This window comes from Chelonoidis abingdonii, chromosome 23 (assembly GCF_003597395.2).
Source record: "Chelonoidis abingdonii isolate Lonesome George chromosome 23, CheloAbing_2.0, whole genome shotgun sequence".
Taxonomy (NCBI): Eukaryota; Metazoa; Chordata; order Testudines; family Testudinidae; genus Chelonoidis; species Chelonoidis abingdonii.
In genome coordinates this window covers 2,000,360-2,019,012 of record NC_133791.1, presented here as the reverse complement: position 1 = coordinate 2,019,012, position 18,653 = coordinate 2,000,360, and the positions used below count along the sequence as shown (strand labels likewise).

Sequence of the window (18,653 nt, the reverse complement as noted above, 5' to 3'; positions counted from 1 at the left end):
TGAGGTAACTGTACAGGCAACAGATTCTCTGAAATATTCTAGCAGAGCCAAAACTGGCTCGAAAACCCGCTTCGGACAGATGTTTAAGAACCCCCATGCATTCGTACTGTCAATCCTTCACCCTGTGCTCTCAGCCTGAGAAACTCCCCACTCCAGCTGAGGGCAGAATACTGTGAGCAGTTAAGACTTAGGTTGCAATAGGTATTTAATGTATTGTTGTAAAATATTCTCAGGAGGCTGCATTAAGGACACTACTCAAATAAAGTAGAGTGAGATTTACCTTCTCTATCACCCACAAGAGTGGTGGTGGAATCATTTTGCTACTACAACCCAGGAAGGGGGGAAAAGGACTTTACAGCTCCTTTGTCAATAGATATTTAATGCATTTTAAAGTCACTTATCTCAATATTTAATTTTTTTTAAGTCTGACAACATAAAAAGGCAGTTACTGGCTAAAATTTTCAAAGCCACGTAGGGTATTTAGCCACACAACTCCACTCAGATGAAGAACTGTGGCAAAATCTCGTCAGCTTTGAAAATCTCAACCCCTATAACTAAAAAAATTATGCCATAACTAAGGACTTTATTAAAACAAAGCAAGGCCATTGAGTTAGATGAACACCAGAGATTATTAGGCCTAGGCTTTACTTACCTTAAAAGTATCAGATCCCAGGATAAATCCTAATTCCAGTGATGATCTTTTCCAGGTCGCTTACCAAATTTCAGCATAGAATATTTTAATCAAGCTATAAAGCCTCTGAAAAGAGACCATTAAGTATTGCTGTACTTGGAGCGTTACTATAATGAAGAGGAAATCTCTATTCTCCAATTAAAGGAGAAAACTTAATATCCCCTTTATGAGGAACCTCAGATTTTCTGAACAAATTCTCTGAATTAAGAGTAATGAGAAAGTTTCTGAAAGTTGGGATAGTGGGAGTTGAACATTATCCTTATAATGCAAACTGTAAACCTTATCTATGAAGTAGATAGATATGAAGAAGCAGGCTTTAGAGTGAGCATTAAGTAATCTGAACAACTGGAAGAGCTCCCGATGTCTAGAGTTTGGAAAACACAGAAAAGTTAACATTTTTTTCCCCACGTTTATTGAAGGAATTTTAATGTACAAAATATTTCCAGATCCACATGCATTTAATCCTCTTCCTCCTCCTCCTCTTCATCCTGGTTAATCTGGAAGTATCGCAATTCATAGCTTTCCTTGCTATTGGCAACTACACGCAGCCAGTCACGCAAGTTGTTTTTCTTCAGATATTTCTTAGTAAGGTACTTCAGATATCTGTGGAAAGAAGGCAGCCAATAATTGAACTGAAGACTGTATAAAGATTATTCATTCTACATTACATGCTCTTGAAATTTTGTATGCTATTTATAATTGAATTTCCCTACCTTGCATTATTTAATAGTGTCTTTCATTTTCACCTCTGATAACAAAAAACAGGAGTTTGTCTTAACATTTTCCTCTCACACTTCAAGAAAATTATAAGAAGATTGGTTGTAATAATGTAGATTGTAACGTGCCATTTTACTTTTTCAGAAACAAAGAAAATGTGTAGGTTGAAAGTGTTTTTGCATTTTCAAGTCTGCAACATTTGCCTAATAGCACATTTAACATGGTCTTTTCTGAAGACACTCCCCTGTGGGACCCTACCACTAACTCACCTTAAAAGACAAACTGTCTCCTCCATTAAAGTTTTGATAAGCAGTTTTAAAAACATTTTTTCTTAAAAGAATTGTCACCTTTGTGAGAGATTACATTCCTGCAAGGCAAGCCAAAAGCATGATATTACTGCAGAAGTGACTACAGCTTGTATTACTCACAACAGTGAGTGAGAAAATAAAGCAATTCACTATGAGAGGATGCCCAAGTTACGCCAGGTCACAGCCCCAAACACAAAACATCTTTTGGAAGAGGGCACCCACAAGACAAAGAATGCTCTCTGAATACAAAAAGAAAGCACATTTAACCATCCATTCCAGTCAAACTTAGATACCATGAGCCAACTTCTATAGGTCTTACTTAAGCAAAACTCCCATTGGAATCACTGAAGTAAAGACAGCAGAATAACATACATTAAAACCAGAAGATTCTGGGAATGAGACACTATGAATGACAGAATAAATCTTGTGTAACAGAGGTATGCCACACAATGCAGAAAGGCTAGCAGTTCTCTTCCTCTTGCAAAGCCAAAGTGGTTCACACTGACAAGAAACAACAAGGGAAAAAAGGTCTATGTTTAATTTCTGTGGTATCAAAGTTTAACAAGAGAAGGTATAAAACCTTTGAGGGAAATGGACCAACTGATATTCTTCAATTCTTTACTAAGTCATTATTGCAGTAGTGCTCAGAATATGCTAGGTGCTGTGCTGACATGCAGGAGACTCTCCCTGCCTCGAAGACCTTACAATTGTAAAAGGACAGCACAAAAGCGTAGGCAACATACATGCAAAGTAATCAGGTGATATGTGTACACACATTTTATATATAAAAACATGGAACTAAGGCCCAAGCTTCCCCTCAGCCTAGTTCTTGCTAATTTTGTAAGAGTAAAAACATTTATATCTTGTAAGTGGGTCTAGAGAAATGAGTCTTTAGGATCTGATTGAGACAAGGGTGGAGGTTGGGCAAATAGGATGAAAGGGGTTCCAGGCATAAGGGGAGAGCATGGAAGAAGGCACAAAGATGACAAAAGACAACAGAAGGGTATCAAGGCTAGCTTTGTTGGCAGATAGGGACAAAAGGAACAAGAAAGTAGATGAGGTCAATGGTGTAGGCAGGGACTGCTCAGTGTAAGGCCTCAAAGAGACAACTATTGTATGAAAAATACACTGGATGATGTTTAACTGCTAAAAGTCCATGATTTCAAGTACTCTGCTGACAGACAGATAAGACATGTAAATGTATTTTGATTTACTGGTAGTTTATACATTTTTCCCCAAAGATGTTTTATTTCATAATTTAGATGTCTTTGAATGATGAATAGTGTCATTACTAGACCATCCTTTAAAAGGAGGGAATTAATTTATTTTGCACTTCAATATTCAAAAAAATTATCTCAGCAACCTAATCAGCTATTTAGAAAATTAGCCCCAAACAAATTAGGTGTCAGTTTCTATTTCAGAATGTGCATATGTCTTCATTTAAATATTAGTACCAAATATTAAATTTAATCATGATAAATGTAAATTGGTCACTGTTAATCACTAATTTCTGAAGACTGCATATGAAGTTTAAAATATCAGCACCTACACAAGTAATGAGAATACTAAGAAAACCATATTTAGGAGGGAATTAAAATTTGCACATAGCTGTTACTAAATAAATTCAACTTCAGGCTTTTTTAAAAAACTATCTTTGCAAAATAATAAAATTCATTTAAAAATTCACAATTACCTGCTGCACCCTGATATGAACTCACTAGTGCCGGGGTCAGCAACCTTTCAGAAGTGGTGTGCCGAGTCTTTATTTATTCACTCTAATTTAAGGTTTCGCGTGCCAATAATACATTTTAACGTTTTAGAAGGTCAAGTCTATAATATATAACTAAACTATTGTATGTAAAGACAGTAAGGTTTTAAGATTTAAAATTAAATTAAAATGCTCCCCGGACCGGTGGGCAGGACCTGGGCAGTGTGAGTGCCACTGAAAATCAGCTCGTGTGCCACCTTCGGTACACATGCCACAAGATGCCTACCCCTGGACTAGTATGTCAACTAGAGAAAATCAAGGACCAAAGCATCAGTAGGATTAAAAAAGGTTAATACACAAACCATCCACTACAGAAGGTATATAATAACTTAAATAAATGCAGCATAAATCTACTAAATCAAAATTTTCAACAGCTGGTAACAGAAAGACGGATACTACTGATACACAAAAGTGATCAAAGTGCATTTAAAGGTCACTTTTGCAAGGAATTTTATTAAAGTGGACCTATGCACCCTTTTTGCTTGTTTTTTCTTCTGCTTTTATTTTAGCCATAGAAATATCAATTATCTGAACTCTAGCCTTGCCGGTTCATTCTGGAGGGCCTATCAGGTAACTCAGTATGTACATAATGTGCATCTACTCAACTAACTGAAAGAGTGAGCAAGGTGAACCTGGAACAAATGCTTCCTTTCACCAAAATGTTATTCACTCATGTTAACCAAGCGTTAAAGAGAGACTTAAAATAGTAACTAAAAATCAGTTCCCTTCAATTGTTCAACTTTCACTGTCTGGACTTGTGATATCAACACTTCATTAGTTCTCCAGTTTTCAGAAAGGCTTCTGAGGCAGACAAGACTTGAACCTCTAATGTAAAAGGAAAGCAGAGAAAAAAAAAAACCTTTCAGACCCTCTCAAGGTATCACTAAGGCTACGTCTTCACTACCTGCCGTTATCAGCGGGTAGCAATCGATTGCTCGGGGATTGATATATCGTGTCTCATCTAGACGCAATATATCGATCCCCGAACGCGCTTATATCAATTCCGGAACTCCATTAACCCGAACGGAGTTGTGGAGTCGACATGGGGAGCCGCGGACATTGATCCTGTGCCGTGAGGACAGTGAGTAATTCGATCTTAGATACTTCGACTTCAGCTACGTTATTCACGTAGCTGAAGTTGCATATCTGAGATCGATTTTCCCCCATAGTGTAGACCAGCCCTGAGAAGCAGAAAAGGCACAAACGCCTTTCCCCATCTTTTACAGGTCACTCTTAAGGTGTGAAATGGCTGTCAACTAGGCAAAGTATTTGCATTTTATGTTAAATGGAGGATTGCTGAGATTTCCAAAGCTAGCCTATTATGTCAGTAACAGGCATTACCCAGCAATTAAATTATAGCATGTTTACCAAAAGAAATGTATCTAGCAAATATTTCTTGTAACTCATGTCCTGGCATGTACCAAAGGATTTTACTTCAAACACTTGCAAATTGTTTTAAATGTGAAGAACTTAAAATTGGACATTAACAACCTCTTTTAAAAATAGTTTACTTATCAAAATGAAGAGGTAGCCGAATAGCCTTGACATGGCAATGAGCCACCTAATCAAGAGAATTCATAGGGACAGAGTGAACTAAATACTCTAAACAATAAAGCAGTAACTTATACATATTTCTACCTACTGGCACTTAAGAAGTTTATATTAAGTGAAATCTTAGCTCCGCTGATGATAATGGTAAAATTCCTATTGACTTCAATAGAACAAAGATGTTACTCATTGTATTTAAGTGCTTGTTGCTCTGGCATGCAGTGTGCTGTGCTCCACTTAGTTACCACATCCCACTCCAAATGTGGCTGTATTTCAGTTCGTCTGTATGGACAATTAAGCACTTCCTGCTCCACTGGGCTGAAAGGCCCTGTAGAACTACTGCTCCGACATACTGGTTACTAGCATTTATGAAAGCTACCATGTCTGTTTTTGCATAATCCATCAGAAATTTAACACTGTCAAAATACTCACATGCTTAACCTAGATCTGACAATTAAAGCTGTTTAGTGATTCACGCTGTTTGTGAATTTCTACTGTATCCTTTTCAAACCTGGTTATGGCCAAACAAGTCATTTGAAAGGTATGTCCTACTTTTAATCTCACTTATTTTATACAATTTATAAGTCAAAATAAGATTGTACAACCAGCTGGGTCCTGACGTTAGTGCCTTGCTTCCAGGAATGCTGCTGTTACATTCCAGAAGGATAATAACTGATGCAGGATTCGAGGAGACAGAAGAGGAGCATATTCGATTATTAGAAATGGTTCCAGTAAGAGTATTTTTAGACATGCCTGATTTGTTATATATGCAATCAGAGATTTCAATCAATGTAATAAAATTCCCAAAACCACGCTGTGGGTAGCGTAACAATGCTCACCTTATAAAATGGTAACAGTATGTTAAATAGAGAGAACTGATGATTGCTTTGCTACATAATATAATTATTGTTTTGTCTCTGATATTAATGGCAAAGATTTGTACACCTGTTAAAACTTCCTAAATAAAAAAATCGTTCCACTGAACAATTAAAATGTATGTCTCCCAGTAATTAGTTTTGACCTTTATCTGCTTTTATTTAAAAACAATTTTTAGGGGACACCATAAAGGTGGGGTGGGAAGCTGAAGTCCAGTAGGATGACCAGGAAATGGAAGATTATATAGTGGTGGGAATCATTTGGATTGTTTTCATTTCTAGCCTTATTTTGAGATATTTTAGGAAGCTGTTGAACTGTTGTATAAAAATAAAAAAAATTATTAGGCATTAGCTGGACTCCACTGAAACATCTTCCACCCTAAAACTCTAGTGAAGTTTTTTGTTTAGGAACAGAAATACAGTCACTATGCATAATCACATGTGCAGTTCACCAGTAGAGCTGAAAGCCATTTCTCAAATCCTCTCCAAAACAGATCTGTCTTGACTTGTTTTTGTCTTGTAGTAATGAGATGTAAGATCTTCTAATGCATTGGTATTTAATGGCAGAGATTCTGAGGACCCAGAGGGTCGGAGATAGGCATAAAAAAGAAAGCACTGCAGAGAGGAAAACTGTTATGAATGTGATGCTTGTCAATTAGGAAAGTGACCTGCCTCTTGGTGACACACTCAAAAGTTCTAAACGAAGTGAGAGAGAACTCTCCTAATGGTATAACTGTTCAAATTGTCATCATCAGTGTCTTTTAAACTGTCACTCTAGAAGACCAAACCATGGTCTTCCTACAGTAAATTTAGCAAAAGATACAGAATGACAGTCGCGAACTGTGAAGTCCTCAGAAGCGTCAGAAGGGACAATCAGGATTATCTCTCATCTGACCTCCTCCACACTGCAGGCCACAGAACATCACCCACCCACTCCTGTAATAGACCCCTAAACTCTGGCTGAGTTACTGACGTCCTCAAATCATAATTTAAACATTTCAAGTTACAGAGACTCCACCAATTACACTGCAAATTTAAAGCTGCAAGTGACCTGTGCCCCATACTGCAGAGAAAGGCAAAAAACCACCAGGGTCTCTGCCAATCTGACCGGAGGGAAAATTCCTTCCCAACCCCAAATATGGTAGTTAGACCCTGAGCATATGGGCAAGACCCAGCAGTCAGATACCTGGGAAAGAATTTTCTGTAGTAACTCAGAGCCTTCTCCACCTAGTATCTACTGGAGATATTTCCTGGAGCCCTCTCCACCCAGTCACTGTAGATATTTGCTGCTTGTAGTAGATCCTCTAATCTACTGAAGCATATTTACTTATGCACAGAAAAGGTACAGCTTAGACAGTAGCCACAAACACCTTCTCACTAATCTCTTTGCTAACACAACTCCAGGCTGACCTAGAGGGCAGGAAGTTCAAACTCCACAGATCCTTAGCTGAGACTGCCAAAAGGGGGCCAAACAGCATCAGTGGTGACTGACGTTTGTTGTATCAATATCAGAACATTAGAATCTGGACTGTGACATCATAAACACTACTGAAATTTACCATCTGATGGCTGTTGTCATTACCAACCTGAGATTGATTGGAATAACCTTCTAGAGAGAAAAGGCTTTGTATCCCATTCCTTAACCCCTTTAGCTAGACATTAACTTTACGTTATTCCAGTAAATGTACAATGACTCCTTTCCCTTACCTCTTGGAAAATGGCACCTCTGAAGTTACGGTGATTTTGCTCTTGCTTCTCTCAATGGTCACCACACCTCCACCCAGATTACCAGCTTTTCCATTCACTTTGATTCGTTCCTGCAAGAACTGCTCCTACAAAATAAGGGTAAGATTTGTTAGTCAGAGTTATAGTCATAAAGTGTCTCTGCCTTGAAGGGCAAAATGTCTCCACTAACTTTCTAGCATCCAAAACGTAAGATTGAAGAGCATTTTCCCCCAATTTACTTTAACCAAAAGCCAGACAAGTTTTAAAGTGTCTTCCTCACACATCAGACATTGAAAGGAAATGATTACTATATTCCTCCCAAAGATTTAGGCCCTGATCCTACAAAGATTAATACTATTAGTCCTCCTGGCTTAAATGGGACTACTCGGGTACCTAAAATTAAGCACATGCACAAATCCTTGCAGAATCACAGATATAGTGAGCAACATCCATCAGGCCTTTGATGCCCGGATGTGTTCACCAGTCTTAGGCATTCATCTTTCTGGATATCTGACAAAAATAAGGTTATAAGGATTCAAGTTCCTACAAAGGTTTAAACCACAATAAAGAGGAGACTTAATGACCACCTTTATAAAACGTACTTTCCTAACTTCACATCTCACATTTAGTGACAAAGAGCACACAAAAAGGCTTCTAAGAGATTGTAATTATATAAGAATCCTACTGAAGTGTCCCATATACATTTCAGCTAGTCCATTTCCTTTTTCCTTTGAAATCCCATATGCCACTATGCAGGCATCAAAGAAAATACAGCAGGGGCCATCTTCTATGCAAAGGGTATCCAGTTGGAGGCTCCACAACCAATAGCAAAATAGCGATCAGGAAGAAAATAGAAGGTGTCTACGTTATAAATTTGAAACTCTAGTATTTTACCAGAATGTCAAAGTTATAAAAAAAAAATCTGATGTCTGATTACCTTCAGTATTCAGTTATAATCCTAACGTGAATCAACAGTCGCCTACATTTCTGATAAGAACTTAAATTAAATTAAATAGGCACTGCGTTGCAATCAAAATGCATTGTTCCATCCAATCACCTCCACCACCTTATATCATTTTATTTTTGGTCTATGAAATGGGCATAGTATATTTAAGACTTCAAATTTAAACACTTTTTTAAAGTTCCAGAGAAATCACTGGAAGATATGCCATAAATAACAAGTATCTACACATTAAGAACTACATTTAAAAAAAAAATGCAGGGCCATTGAAAAAGTCCCCAGTATTTCCAAGAAATTTCAGGGTCACAAACAATTCTAGTATTTTTTCACAATGATCCCGATCAGCAGGCATTAATTTAGCAAACCAATAAAAAATATAGTTCATCAAAGTCAGACCTATATGGCCTAATTTCTAAAGCCACTTGTTGGTTTCGGATTAATGACTGCACTTATACCAAGCCCACAGAATACAGGACATTTCACAATTATTTATATGAAGGTAATTCAAAAGAAGCAGACCATTCCGTTCAAGAATATTCCAGCACAACACTACAAACTGCCCTCCACATAGCTGAAAAGCCACAACGTAATTCGGTAGTCAGAAACTTCTGCTGTAAAGAGTTGAGCCTGGTCTACAATACAGAGTTTGTAAACTGCGTTACGTTGACCTAACTCTGTAAGCCAGTGATTCTCAACTTTTGTACTGGTGACCCCTTTCACATAGCAACCCTCTGAGTGCAACCCCCCCCTTATTAATTAAAAACAATTTGTGTATTTAACACTGTTATAACTGCTGGAGGCTAAGCGGGGTTTGGGGTGGAGGTTGACAGCTCATGACCCCCCATGTAATAACCTCGTGACCCACTGAGGAGTCCCGACCCCCAGCGTGAGAACCCCTGCTATAAGCATATACATTAAAATGTAGCTCCCAGGAAAGTAACGTGCCCACAACACCAACTTAATAACTCCACTTCCGCAAGAAGTACAGCGCTTAAGTCAATGTACACCGGACCCTCACTAGAATGCGTGTCTATATAGCACGAATTCGCATACAATGTGGTTGCATACATGGATCCCAAATTTAATTACTTTAATTGCAATTCATTTTAACGCAGTCCCCACATTAAAGCAGTACCGCGCATGGATCCCAAATCCCGCATTCCAGCGAGGGTCTGATGTAGTTAGGTCAACACAGTCGGTTCTCAACCTATTTAGCATTGTGGGCCGCATCCAACACTACCTGTATAGGCCTGAGAATATCACATCGGTCGCAACTGTATGCTGGCTGGGCCGCAGGTTGAGAACCACTGGTGTAGACACTGTGCTGCATACATCAACTGTTGCTGCCTTTCAGAAATTGTCCCACAATGCCCCAAGCTCGCAGTTAAATTGGTACAAGTGCTCTTAGTGAGGATGTGCACCGCCGACAAAAGGAGCATAGTGTGAACGTGTAAAACCAATTCAATTATTGCAGTGGCTGTACATGAGCATAACATAGGGCATGTCTACACATACAGCACCGCAGTGCCAGCACAGCAGCACCCCTGGAGAAGACACTATGCTGACAGGAAAGAGCTCTCCTGTTGGCAAAATAAAACTACCTCAACATGTGGCAGAAGCTATGTCAATGGTAGGAGCTCTCCCAACAACGTAAGCGCAGTGTGGACAGCGCTATGTCAGTGTAATTTATGTCACGGGCGGGGGAGGTTTTTACACCCCCAAGCAATACAAGTTCTGCCAACATAAGCTTTAATTTAGACATAGTGTCTTACGTTGACTTAAATTTGCAGTGCAGAACATCTATCCAAGAGAGATTCTGATCAACACTACAAAGAATTTGTTAAATAAATCTACTTTAAAACTTGGGTATTTTTTTAATCTCAGAAAGATGCTAGCACTGTTTGAACATGCTTTCCCTGGCTAAGTATAGCAACTCAACAGTGCTAAAACTATTCTACAAATTTACAGCAGGCAAAACCATTGCAATGAACGGCCCAAACTTGCAACTTCTGCATAGAGTCTATGCTTTTTACAGAATGTTACAATGATCGGTCATAGTATCTGGGAGAAAGTCTTTAGTCCTGACCAGGTGAAGCCTCCAAAGCACTGTCCTCCCAGCTGCACAAAGATTCAGTTGTCCTAATTTCATTACACAATATTTGCCTCACATCTGGAAGTAAGCCTAAAGCCATTGCTCCCAGCATTATGGGATCAGTGAGTCACATGCCCCAGAAAACACTGGTACCTTGCCTGTTGTGTGGACACAGTAAACCACTTCAAAAGAACCGGACAATTTATGCAATACGTCAGAGTCATAGAATATCAGGGTTGGAAGGGACCTCACAAGGTCATCTAGTCCATCTTGGTCAAAGGAGGATCAATCCCCAGGTGTTTTTTTGTTTTGTTTTTTTACCCCAGTTCCCTAAATGGCCCTCCTCAGGATTGGGGTTAGCAGGCCAATGCTCAAACCACTGAGCTATCCCTCCCTCCCTGCTAAATCCAGGGTTGTTAGTTCAATCCTTGAGGGGGCCACTTAGGGATCTGGGGCAAAAATCAGTACTTGGACCTGCTAGTGAAGGCAGGGGCTGGACTCTACGTCTCCACAATGGTCCTCTCACTTTGGGTCAAACTTACATCATTCATGTCCTCATCTATCGTCACTGACTTAAGTTATTACAGCGGGTGCAAACTGGAACAAATAGGGACACTGCATGTAGAATCACAAGAAATCCTGCCATGTTTAACTGGAGTCTCACACTTCACGCATCAGTTATTGTTTGGCCGTGACCACATCAGCAAAACACTAATAGTTTCCCTTCAGTCAAGTTGAAGGGAATGCGTGTATATGGCTTCCAATGTCAAATGTGACAGGACTGCTAATACAGCCACTATTAGACTACATCTTGACTAGATAAAATGGTTAAATGCAGGTCAATCTAAGTCATAAATGAAGCTCAACCTTTTCGCCCTAGTGTACATGTAGGGCAACACCTTGTAGCTTGATTTAGCTGGCCCTGTTCTACCCTCGGCAAAAACGTGACAATTTTTCAGTAAAGACAAAGCATAAGAGACTATCTAAAATTTTCAGAAGCATTTAAGTGACTTACATGCTTGGGAGCCTAACCACCACCACAAGTCAATGAAATATGGGAATCTAAGTGCCTATGGAACTTCTGAAAGTTTTGCCATAAAATACTAGTCTAACAAAAGGTTCTATCATATAATGAGGTTTGGACTATGCTACCCAGGGAACACACAGTTATTGTGATTTAGATCCAGCATTGAAAGGGTTCACCTCACTATCCCAGAAGAGCAGCCAGGATCTGAAAGGCACCAGAAGCAAATATCGTTCCTTTCATAAGAATCGTGCTTTAACTTGGCAAAGTTCCACTTAGCTGCCAGCCCAAGGTGAGTGAATTCAAATTCACCAATTCTCAATGACAAGCGCTAACCAGTGCCCACCCTTTAATTAACAACTCATCTACAGTAAGATTTTTAGATAAACCCCAACATTGCTTCTCTACTGGTAATAGTCACAGTAGGAACCCTGCTGTAGATAAGCTTCTGTAGCCAGCTGCCTTTGAACACCATACAATGCAACCCTGCTCAAGGCAGAGCTGTAGAACATGACGACAAAATCACTAGCTGCTATAAGAGCCTTCGCCATACAAGGTTTCCCATCACTGTATTGCAAGAAACTTTTTGCCAAATCTAGCACAGGTAAGGCTTTAAAAGTGGTGACACCGTTGCCACTAACTGCAGTTTAATGGGGAGGAGACAACTTGAAATAGAAAAGGAAAGTTCCCAACAGGATGGGAAACAGGCTTGGGAAATAGAAGTTCATAGTTAGCAGTGGCTAAGACCAAGCAGGCCAGCAACACTAATATACACCTTTGGGAACATGACAGGATTCTAGAGAGTGATGCATGGGAGAGAACAAGTCAGTGGATTTTTGCTATAGTAAACATATTTTCATAATCATTTCGTATACCTGCCAAACGATTCCTTTGCTGGACTTCCTAGTGGCACACTCCATTATAGTTAAAGAAACACCGATGGTCTAGATCATTTAAAACTTACGAAGTTGGCTGCATCCATGATTCCATCTTCAACAGGATGGGTGCAGTCCAAAGTAAACTTTAGGACCTGCTTCTTTTTTTTGCCACCTTTCGTTGCAGGCTTCTTCTGTAAAGTTAAAAAGAAACAAAATTACACAGGTTACATATTCAAAACTTAACCTTAAGCTTTGGCATTAGGTTTAAATGTATGTCTTAATATCAGTAAGAAAAAAAAGAGCAGAGCTCGTTCACAACACTGCCAAGCCCTAGCTACAACACAGATGACCCCCCGAGACAGGACTGCCCTGTGTCCCTAATCAAATTTCTCAGGGCCCCTGAGCCAGGTTATGACAGGACCATGCAGCACCTGGCCAGGGTGACCAGATGTCCCGATTTTATAGGGACAGTCCTGATTTTTGTGTCTCTCTCTTATATAGGCTCCTATTACGGCCCACTCCCACCCCGATTTTTCACATTTGCTGTCTGGTCACCCTACATCCGCCTCTTCCAGGCACTCAACCCACCCCAGCCTCTAGAGCCAGACCGGCGCCTCCATGAGGCTGTGAATCGGGGGACGAGGAAAAGTCCCAGAAGAACCGAGGCGTGGGACGGGGGCCGCCAGGGAGCTGCTGGGCCGCAGGCATCAGACCCCAGGGGCCGGGGGAGGGGGCGGGGCTGGCGCCAGAGGAGGCTCCAGGAAACGAGAGGGGCACCAAGGCCGGCCAGGCCGCAGCAGGAAACAGCCCCCGGCGCGGCGGGTGAAAGCCCCGCGGTTGGGGCACCCGGGCCCTCAGGAAGCGATGCAGGGAGCCGGGTTTGCGGCCTCCCCCGGCACCCGCCCCGCAGCGCGCGCCCGGCGCACCGCCGAGCCAGGGGAATCGAGAGCGAGACCACGGGGCCGAACCAAGGCCGGGGTCCCGGGACGGGGTTCGGGACGGCCGGGCCGGGCCGGGCCGGGGCTTGGAGCCCGCGAGGAGGCCGGGCGGGCCCGGCGTGGCTGGACACTTACCACAGCGCCATGGCGGCTGCAACGAGAGAAGCAGAAAGGGAGGATGGCGCGACGCGCATGCGCCAAATCCCCCGTGTGCACCTCGCGCATGTGCCGACGACACCCCTGCGTGCATCTCGCGCAAACACGCACGTGACAACCACACCCCCCAGAAGCACGCAGAGCGCAGGTCACGCCTAGCCAAGTACTGAGCGAATAGATTCCCCCATAATACACCCCTGAGCCATCCGCATCTCTGGATCGATTAGCGCCACCTGTGCAGGGACCCGGATCATCCCCTACTTCTCAGGAGGCGGGTCTGGGAGGGAGCCGGGGCCTGGCTGGTGGGGGGAGGGAGGAGCCGGGGCCTGGCTGGTGGGGGGAGGGGTCTGGGCAGGGAGCCGGGGCCTGGCTGGTGGGGGGGGAGGGAGCCGGGCCTGGTTGGAGGCGGGTAGGCGGGGGAGGGGGTGTAGGCAGGGAGCAGGGGCCTGGCTGGCAGGGTGGGGGGAGGGGAGCAGGGGCCTGACTGGGCAGAAGGGATGGGGAAGCCTATGGGGAAGGAGCAGGAGTGAGGGAGAGAGTAGGCTTTGATCCTGGGAGCACTGAGATCTGTGTCACTGCTGAGCTTTCCCTTGGTGGGAAGCGAAGGTGCTGGCACCATTCCCAGGGAACAGGCAGTAGAGAGGGGAATCAAACCAGAGAAGCAGCAGTGCTTCTGTCCCCTCAGCACCATAGCCTCAAGGCAGACCCTCATGTAGGACTCACTTCACAGCAGCTTCTGTTCATAATAATAATTAATAAAAGCCACCTTTCTTCCCAGTGATTTCAAATCTCATCCTAGCATACACATACAAATCACTTCTTCCTGTGCTGAAATGCAGCCTGTTCTGGGATGGAACGTGGCAACTGTTTAACAGCTCAGAGTGACACCGCACAGTGGTCTAGGCCAGGAATTTAGCCTGGGCACTGGAGCCAAAACCTCTACCCGCAATTCATATGTGTATGGAATGCATAGCTCAACAAGGCCCTGATCCTGGAGAAAGTAAATAAGGAAGTGTTATTTTCTCCTTCTCATAACACAAGAACTGGGGTCACCAAATGAAATTAATAGGCAGCAGGTTTAAAACAAAAGGAAGTATTTTTCCATACAACACACAGTCAACGTGTGGAACTTCTTGCCAGAGGATGTTCTGAAGGCCAAGACTATAACAGGGCTCAAAAAAGAACTAAATTAAGTTCATGAAGGATAGGTCCATCAATGGCTATTAGCCAGCGTGGGGAGCGATGGTATCCCTACCCTCTGTTTGCCAGAGTCTGGGAATGGGTGATGGGATGGATCAGTTGATGATTCCCTGTTCTGTTCATTCCCTCTGAAGCACCTGGCATTGGCCATTATCGGAAGACAGGACACTGGGCTAGATGGACCTTGGGTCTGACCCAGTATGGCTGTTATGTTCTTATGGATCTTTCACTGGGGACTCCCAGCACTACCACGCTATAAAATGTATAACAACACTCTGAAGAAAACCTCTGGATTGATCAGGCTCTGACCTGAGTTTTACCTCTTCAAAACACAGGAACTCCACTGCCCTGATTCTGCCATGGGGAAATCCCTACTCTAAAGATGTGGTCTTTTAAAGAGTGGGGGCATGGAGTGATCTGTGAGGTAATAAACAACATGGAATTAGATAAACATCACAAAAGCATGGTTGTAAATGAACACACCGTAGCATCCAGATCCCGTGCACCATTTCACAAAAGCCACGAGGTGGTGCTGCTCCAACAGTAAGCTGCAGAAGGAGAGAGAAAGCTGTTATGAAAGGTGGCATTGCCAGCAACCAGTGTTCGTGGGCAGACGAGAAGAGTTACCCCTTGGCATACATGCTTCAAGGTAGGGATGTGAGGCTGGTTAAATTCTCCTCACACTTGCCCTGTTTTAAACCCACATAAAGCACCAGCCTGACAGCTCAGAAGACTGAAGTTGCCACGCTAGCTACAGAGCACAGACAGCAGCAATGCAAGCTGCCTCTTGCCAATGCATCTTACTGCCCAACCCTTAGTTGGAGAGGCACTCCGATCAGCTGGGCCTCTGATCAGAGACTGTTGACAAGAGGCAACTACAGTGCAGTACGTGAGGTGGACAATTTTCCCACAGGAAGTTGGCTGAAACTCACCAGCTACCAACTGGCTATCAGCTATTTGGTCAATATCAGCTTGGACTCGACAGGAATTCATCACCGTTGGTCTAGCTTCCATTCCTAATTACCTGAACCAGACATTCTCCACTTGCTAATTGTGACAGAAGAGTTTTTAATTTGAAGACTCCTCTCAGCTTCCAAATGAGTATCACATATTTGTTACTATTCTTATTAATGGTGGCAATGACTGCTTACATCTCCATAGCACCAGAACTCACCAGCATCCGTCAGCGCTCTGCTGACGTCGTATATCAATAAGGATCATTTCCCTCACCACTGGGATGCAGCTACGTCTGGGGTTGAATCCTCATAGCCATTGTGCACCAGTAACTGGACAGATCTCATGAGAGAAAGTGAAGAAAAACTGATTCAGTTGAATATTTGGAGGAGTTTGAGATCAGCTGAGTAAACATGGGGAATACGTATAACAGAGGTTGCCCTGTGTTTTAGCTATATCTTTTGGATGGAAACGTAGTTGCTTCCGAGGAATTCTGCTGTAATTCACTGCAGCACTGAAGGCGTTAGGGCCCTGAGTTTTACACTGTCTCTGAAAACATTTGAGCATACATAGCTTAGGGGGCCTGCAGGAAGCTCACACTGAAAGACTATTGAGCAATGGGATCATCTGCAAAGTGATAATATGTGAACGTGATCCTGACCTCGCCTCACTTATTGTAGGGACAGTATCTGTGCAAAACCCTCAAGCGTGAAGTGTGTTCCTGCATGTGACTATAAAGTGACCTGCTGAGTTATGCTGCTCTGTCACTTTCAATATGCCACTGGGCTTCATAATCCCAAATGACTGAGAAAAATGGAGAGGGCTGATCCCTTACAAGAAGAGGCTGATCTTTTTCCGTCACATGGATTGTCCACTAGGTCTGACCTTGGGTGAACCTTGAAGCTTGTTGATGAGATGGAAGCAGCAAGATGGACAGGACAGGGATATAAAGGAAACATTAATCATGCATTCACATGGCTGTTTGTTGTACTGGGTTTAAATTTACACCCTAAGCAACTTTTAGAGGTGCCTTTCCCTGCGAATTGCACACAACATAGAGGTAACTCAGTCTGGAGAAAACTGCCTACCACAGGTAGGAGATTCCTCCTTTTCCCTCTGGGAGAGTCAAGAGTGAATTAAATGCATTGAATTTTTCCCCTTTTTACTTAGGCTTAGCAAATCCTAACCCCTCTGTTATGCATCTTAGCCCCTGAGGGAGAACATGAGCATATGAGACAGTCCCTTTCACATCAGGCTGTGTAGGCTGTCAGCAAATGCCAGACTTGGGTTTTTTAAAAAACATTTAATTGTGCTCTCTGTTATGTCTGCAGAAACAACTTATTCTGAACACAGCAGCTCTTCGTTATTGGCAATGTTGCCCTGGTTACTGCATTCATGTCACTCATAATATTTTGGCTGTGCTGAAAGCCTCAGCATTTCTGTCATTCCAGCTTCAAACGCATGACAAGCAGGAGACAGGCAGAGCAAGGGGAGTGAAATTTTATCTACTAAAAGGACAACGTGGATACAACGCTGGTAACTTCGGAAGAAAAGGTAAGAAACTTTGATACTACTGCTGTGTCTAACTACAATAAAGTGACTATAACAAAAAGATACACTCTTAGTATTTCCTTAAAATGCACAAGTAGCATTTGCTTACAAAGTAATTTCACTTATTAAAACAAGAGGTACTAGCAGACCCCAAAGAGACACAGCCTACCTTGTTAACACACGTATCCACATCTGAAACACTGTTTTGAATTCTGAGCTCTGTAATAACTTACAGAACCTATAGCTTTGCTCTCTGTGGCTTGCTAGTATAAGGACTTAATAGGTAATTGCTGGTCTATTTCAAAAGAATTTACTTGAATGGCATCACCATTAAATTGACAAACTGAAAATAGCTGGATTTGATCAACATAAGAAAATCCCTTCTTGTTTCTCATATTTTTACTGGCGTGTTTTCACTGGCATAGCATAATAGCAAAATGAATTAACCGCAAACAGTCCTCTTCTTAAATGTGCTCACACACTGTAAGGAGTAAAGAATTTAAACCACATCTAATCTGTTTGAAAAGTTGCATTTTTCCTCTTATACCTGAACCACCTTGCTCTGCTGTAGACAGTACAGTGGTTTTAAATAAAATATCACTCAGATTAGAATCGTATAAGAAAACAGGCACTTTGTATACAGTTTGTTTTGTCAGCACCAAACAACATCGGCTGTGTCATTTTTACTCTCTGTTCGTTGTGTAATATGAAAAGCCCAGACAATGTTAGTTTACTCGTTACTGCTCTATACTAGATCTTGTAAATGTTCCAGGTTTCTCTTCCAACACAACTTTTATATTAAAAAAAAAAATCTAAAAGTTCCCCTCTACACATTCTGGAACCCCCTGAAATGGGGACAATTCAGAAATGATTTTCAAACTCTCTGTGGTTTCTGACTCTGAACGTTAGTATTATTATTGAGACACAATGTTCCTAATTCCATTTGTTCTTACAAAGCACGGTGTGTGCTCACTGGGCTGCAGACAGTCCTGTGAGTCAAATGTGCCACCTATTCTTTGACTGTGTGTGCTATTTCTGGTCACGCTGTAGTTTAACTCTTAAATGCTCAAGGAAGTGGTGGCATTCAGCAACAGCTCACTGCTACTGAAACCATGCCCTGCAATAATAGTGCAGGACTCTAAACAATAAAAAGAGACAGCACCAGACTTTACAAATATACACAATAGACAGACTGGGTCTCTGCCCCCGAGAGCTCACAGTGGGCTCTCAGAGAGAAGTGATTCACAGGACAACAGCTAGAGTGTGA

The 18,653-nt window shown here is 42.1% G+C and overlaps 2 protein-coding genes across 4 annotated transcripts in view; one reads left to right on the top strand and one right to left on the bottom strand.

Annotated features, from left to right (window-relative positions):
- Positions 1-1,080: 1,080 nt before the first annotated feature.
- Positions 1,081-13,734, bottom strand: RPL22 (ribosomal protein L22). The gene is made up of 5 exons (XM_032763741.2): positions 13,664-13,734; positions 12,904-12,907; positions 12,674-12,778; positions 7,615-7,739; positions 1,081-1,294 (listed from the first exon to the last, which is right to left on the bottom strand). The coding sequence occupies exons 1-5, from the start codon at positions 13,717-13,719 to the stop codon at positions 1,150-1,152; spliced, it is 435 nt and encodes a 144-aa protein (XP_032619632.1). The 5' UTR covers positions 13,720-13,734; the 3' UTR covers positions 1,081-1,149.
- Positions 13,735-15,473: 1,739 nt separating this feature from the next.
- Positions 15,474-18,653, top strand: part of RNF207 (ring finger protein 207) — a 41,562-nt gene continuing 38,382 nt past the window's right edge. Inside the window, exons 1-2 of one of the 3 annotated variants that reach the window (XM_075060227.1) lie at positions 15,474-16,928; positions 17,287-17,389. The gene's annotated coding sequence lies outside the window, so the exon portion shown is untranslated. Of the gene's footprint in view, positions 17,390-18,653 lie in introns of all 3 variants that reach the window. The other 2 variants (XM_075060226.1, XM_075060230.1) reach the window with 2 other exon arrangements.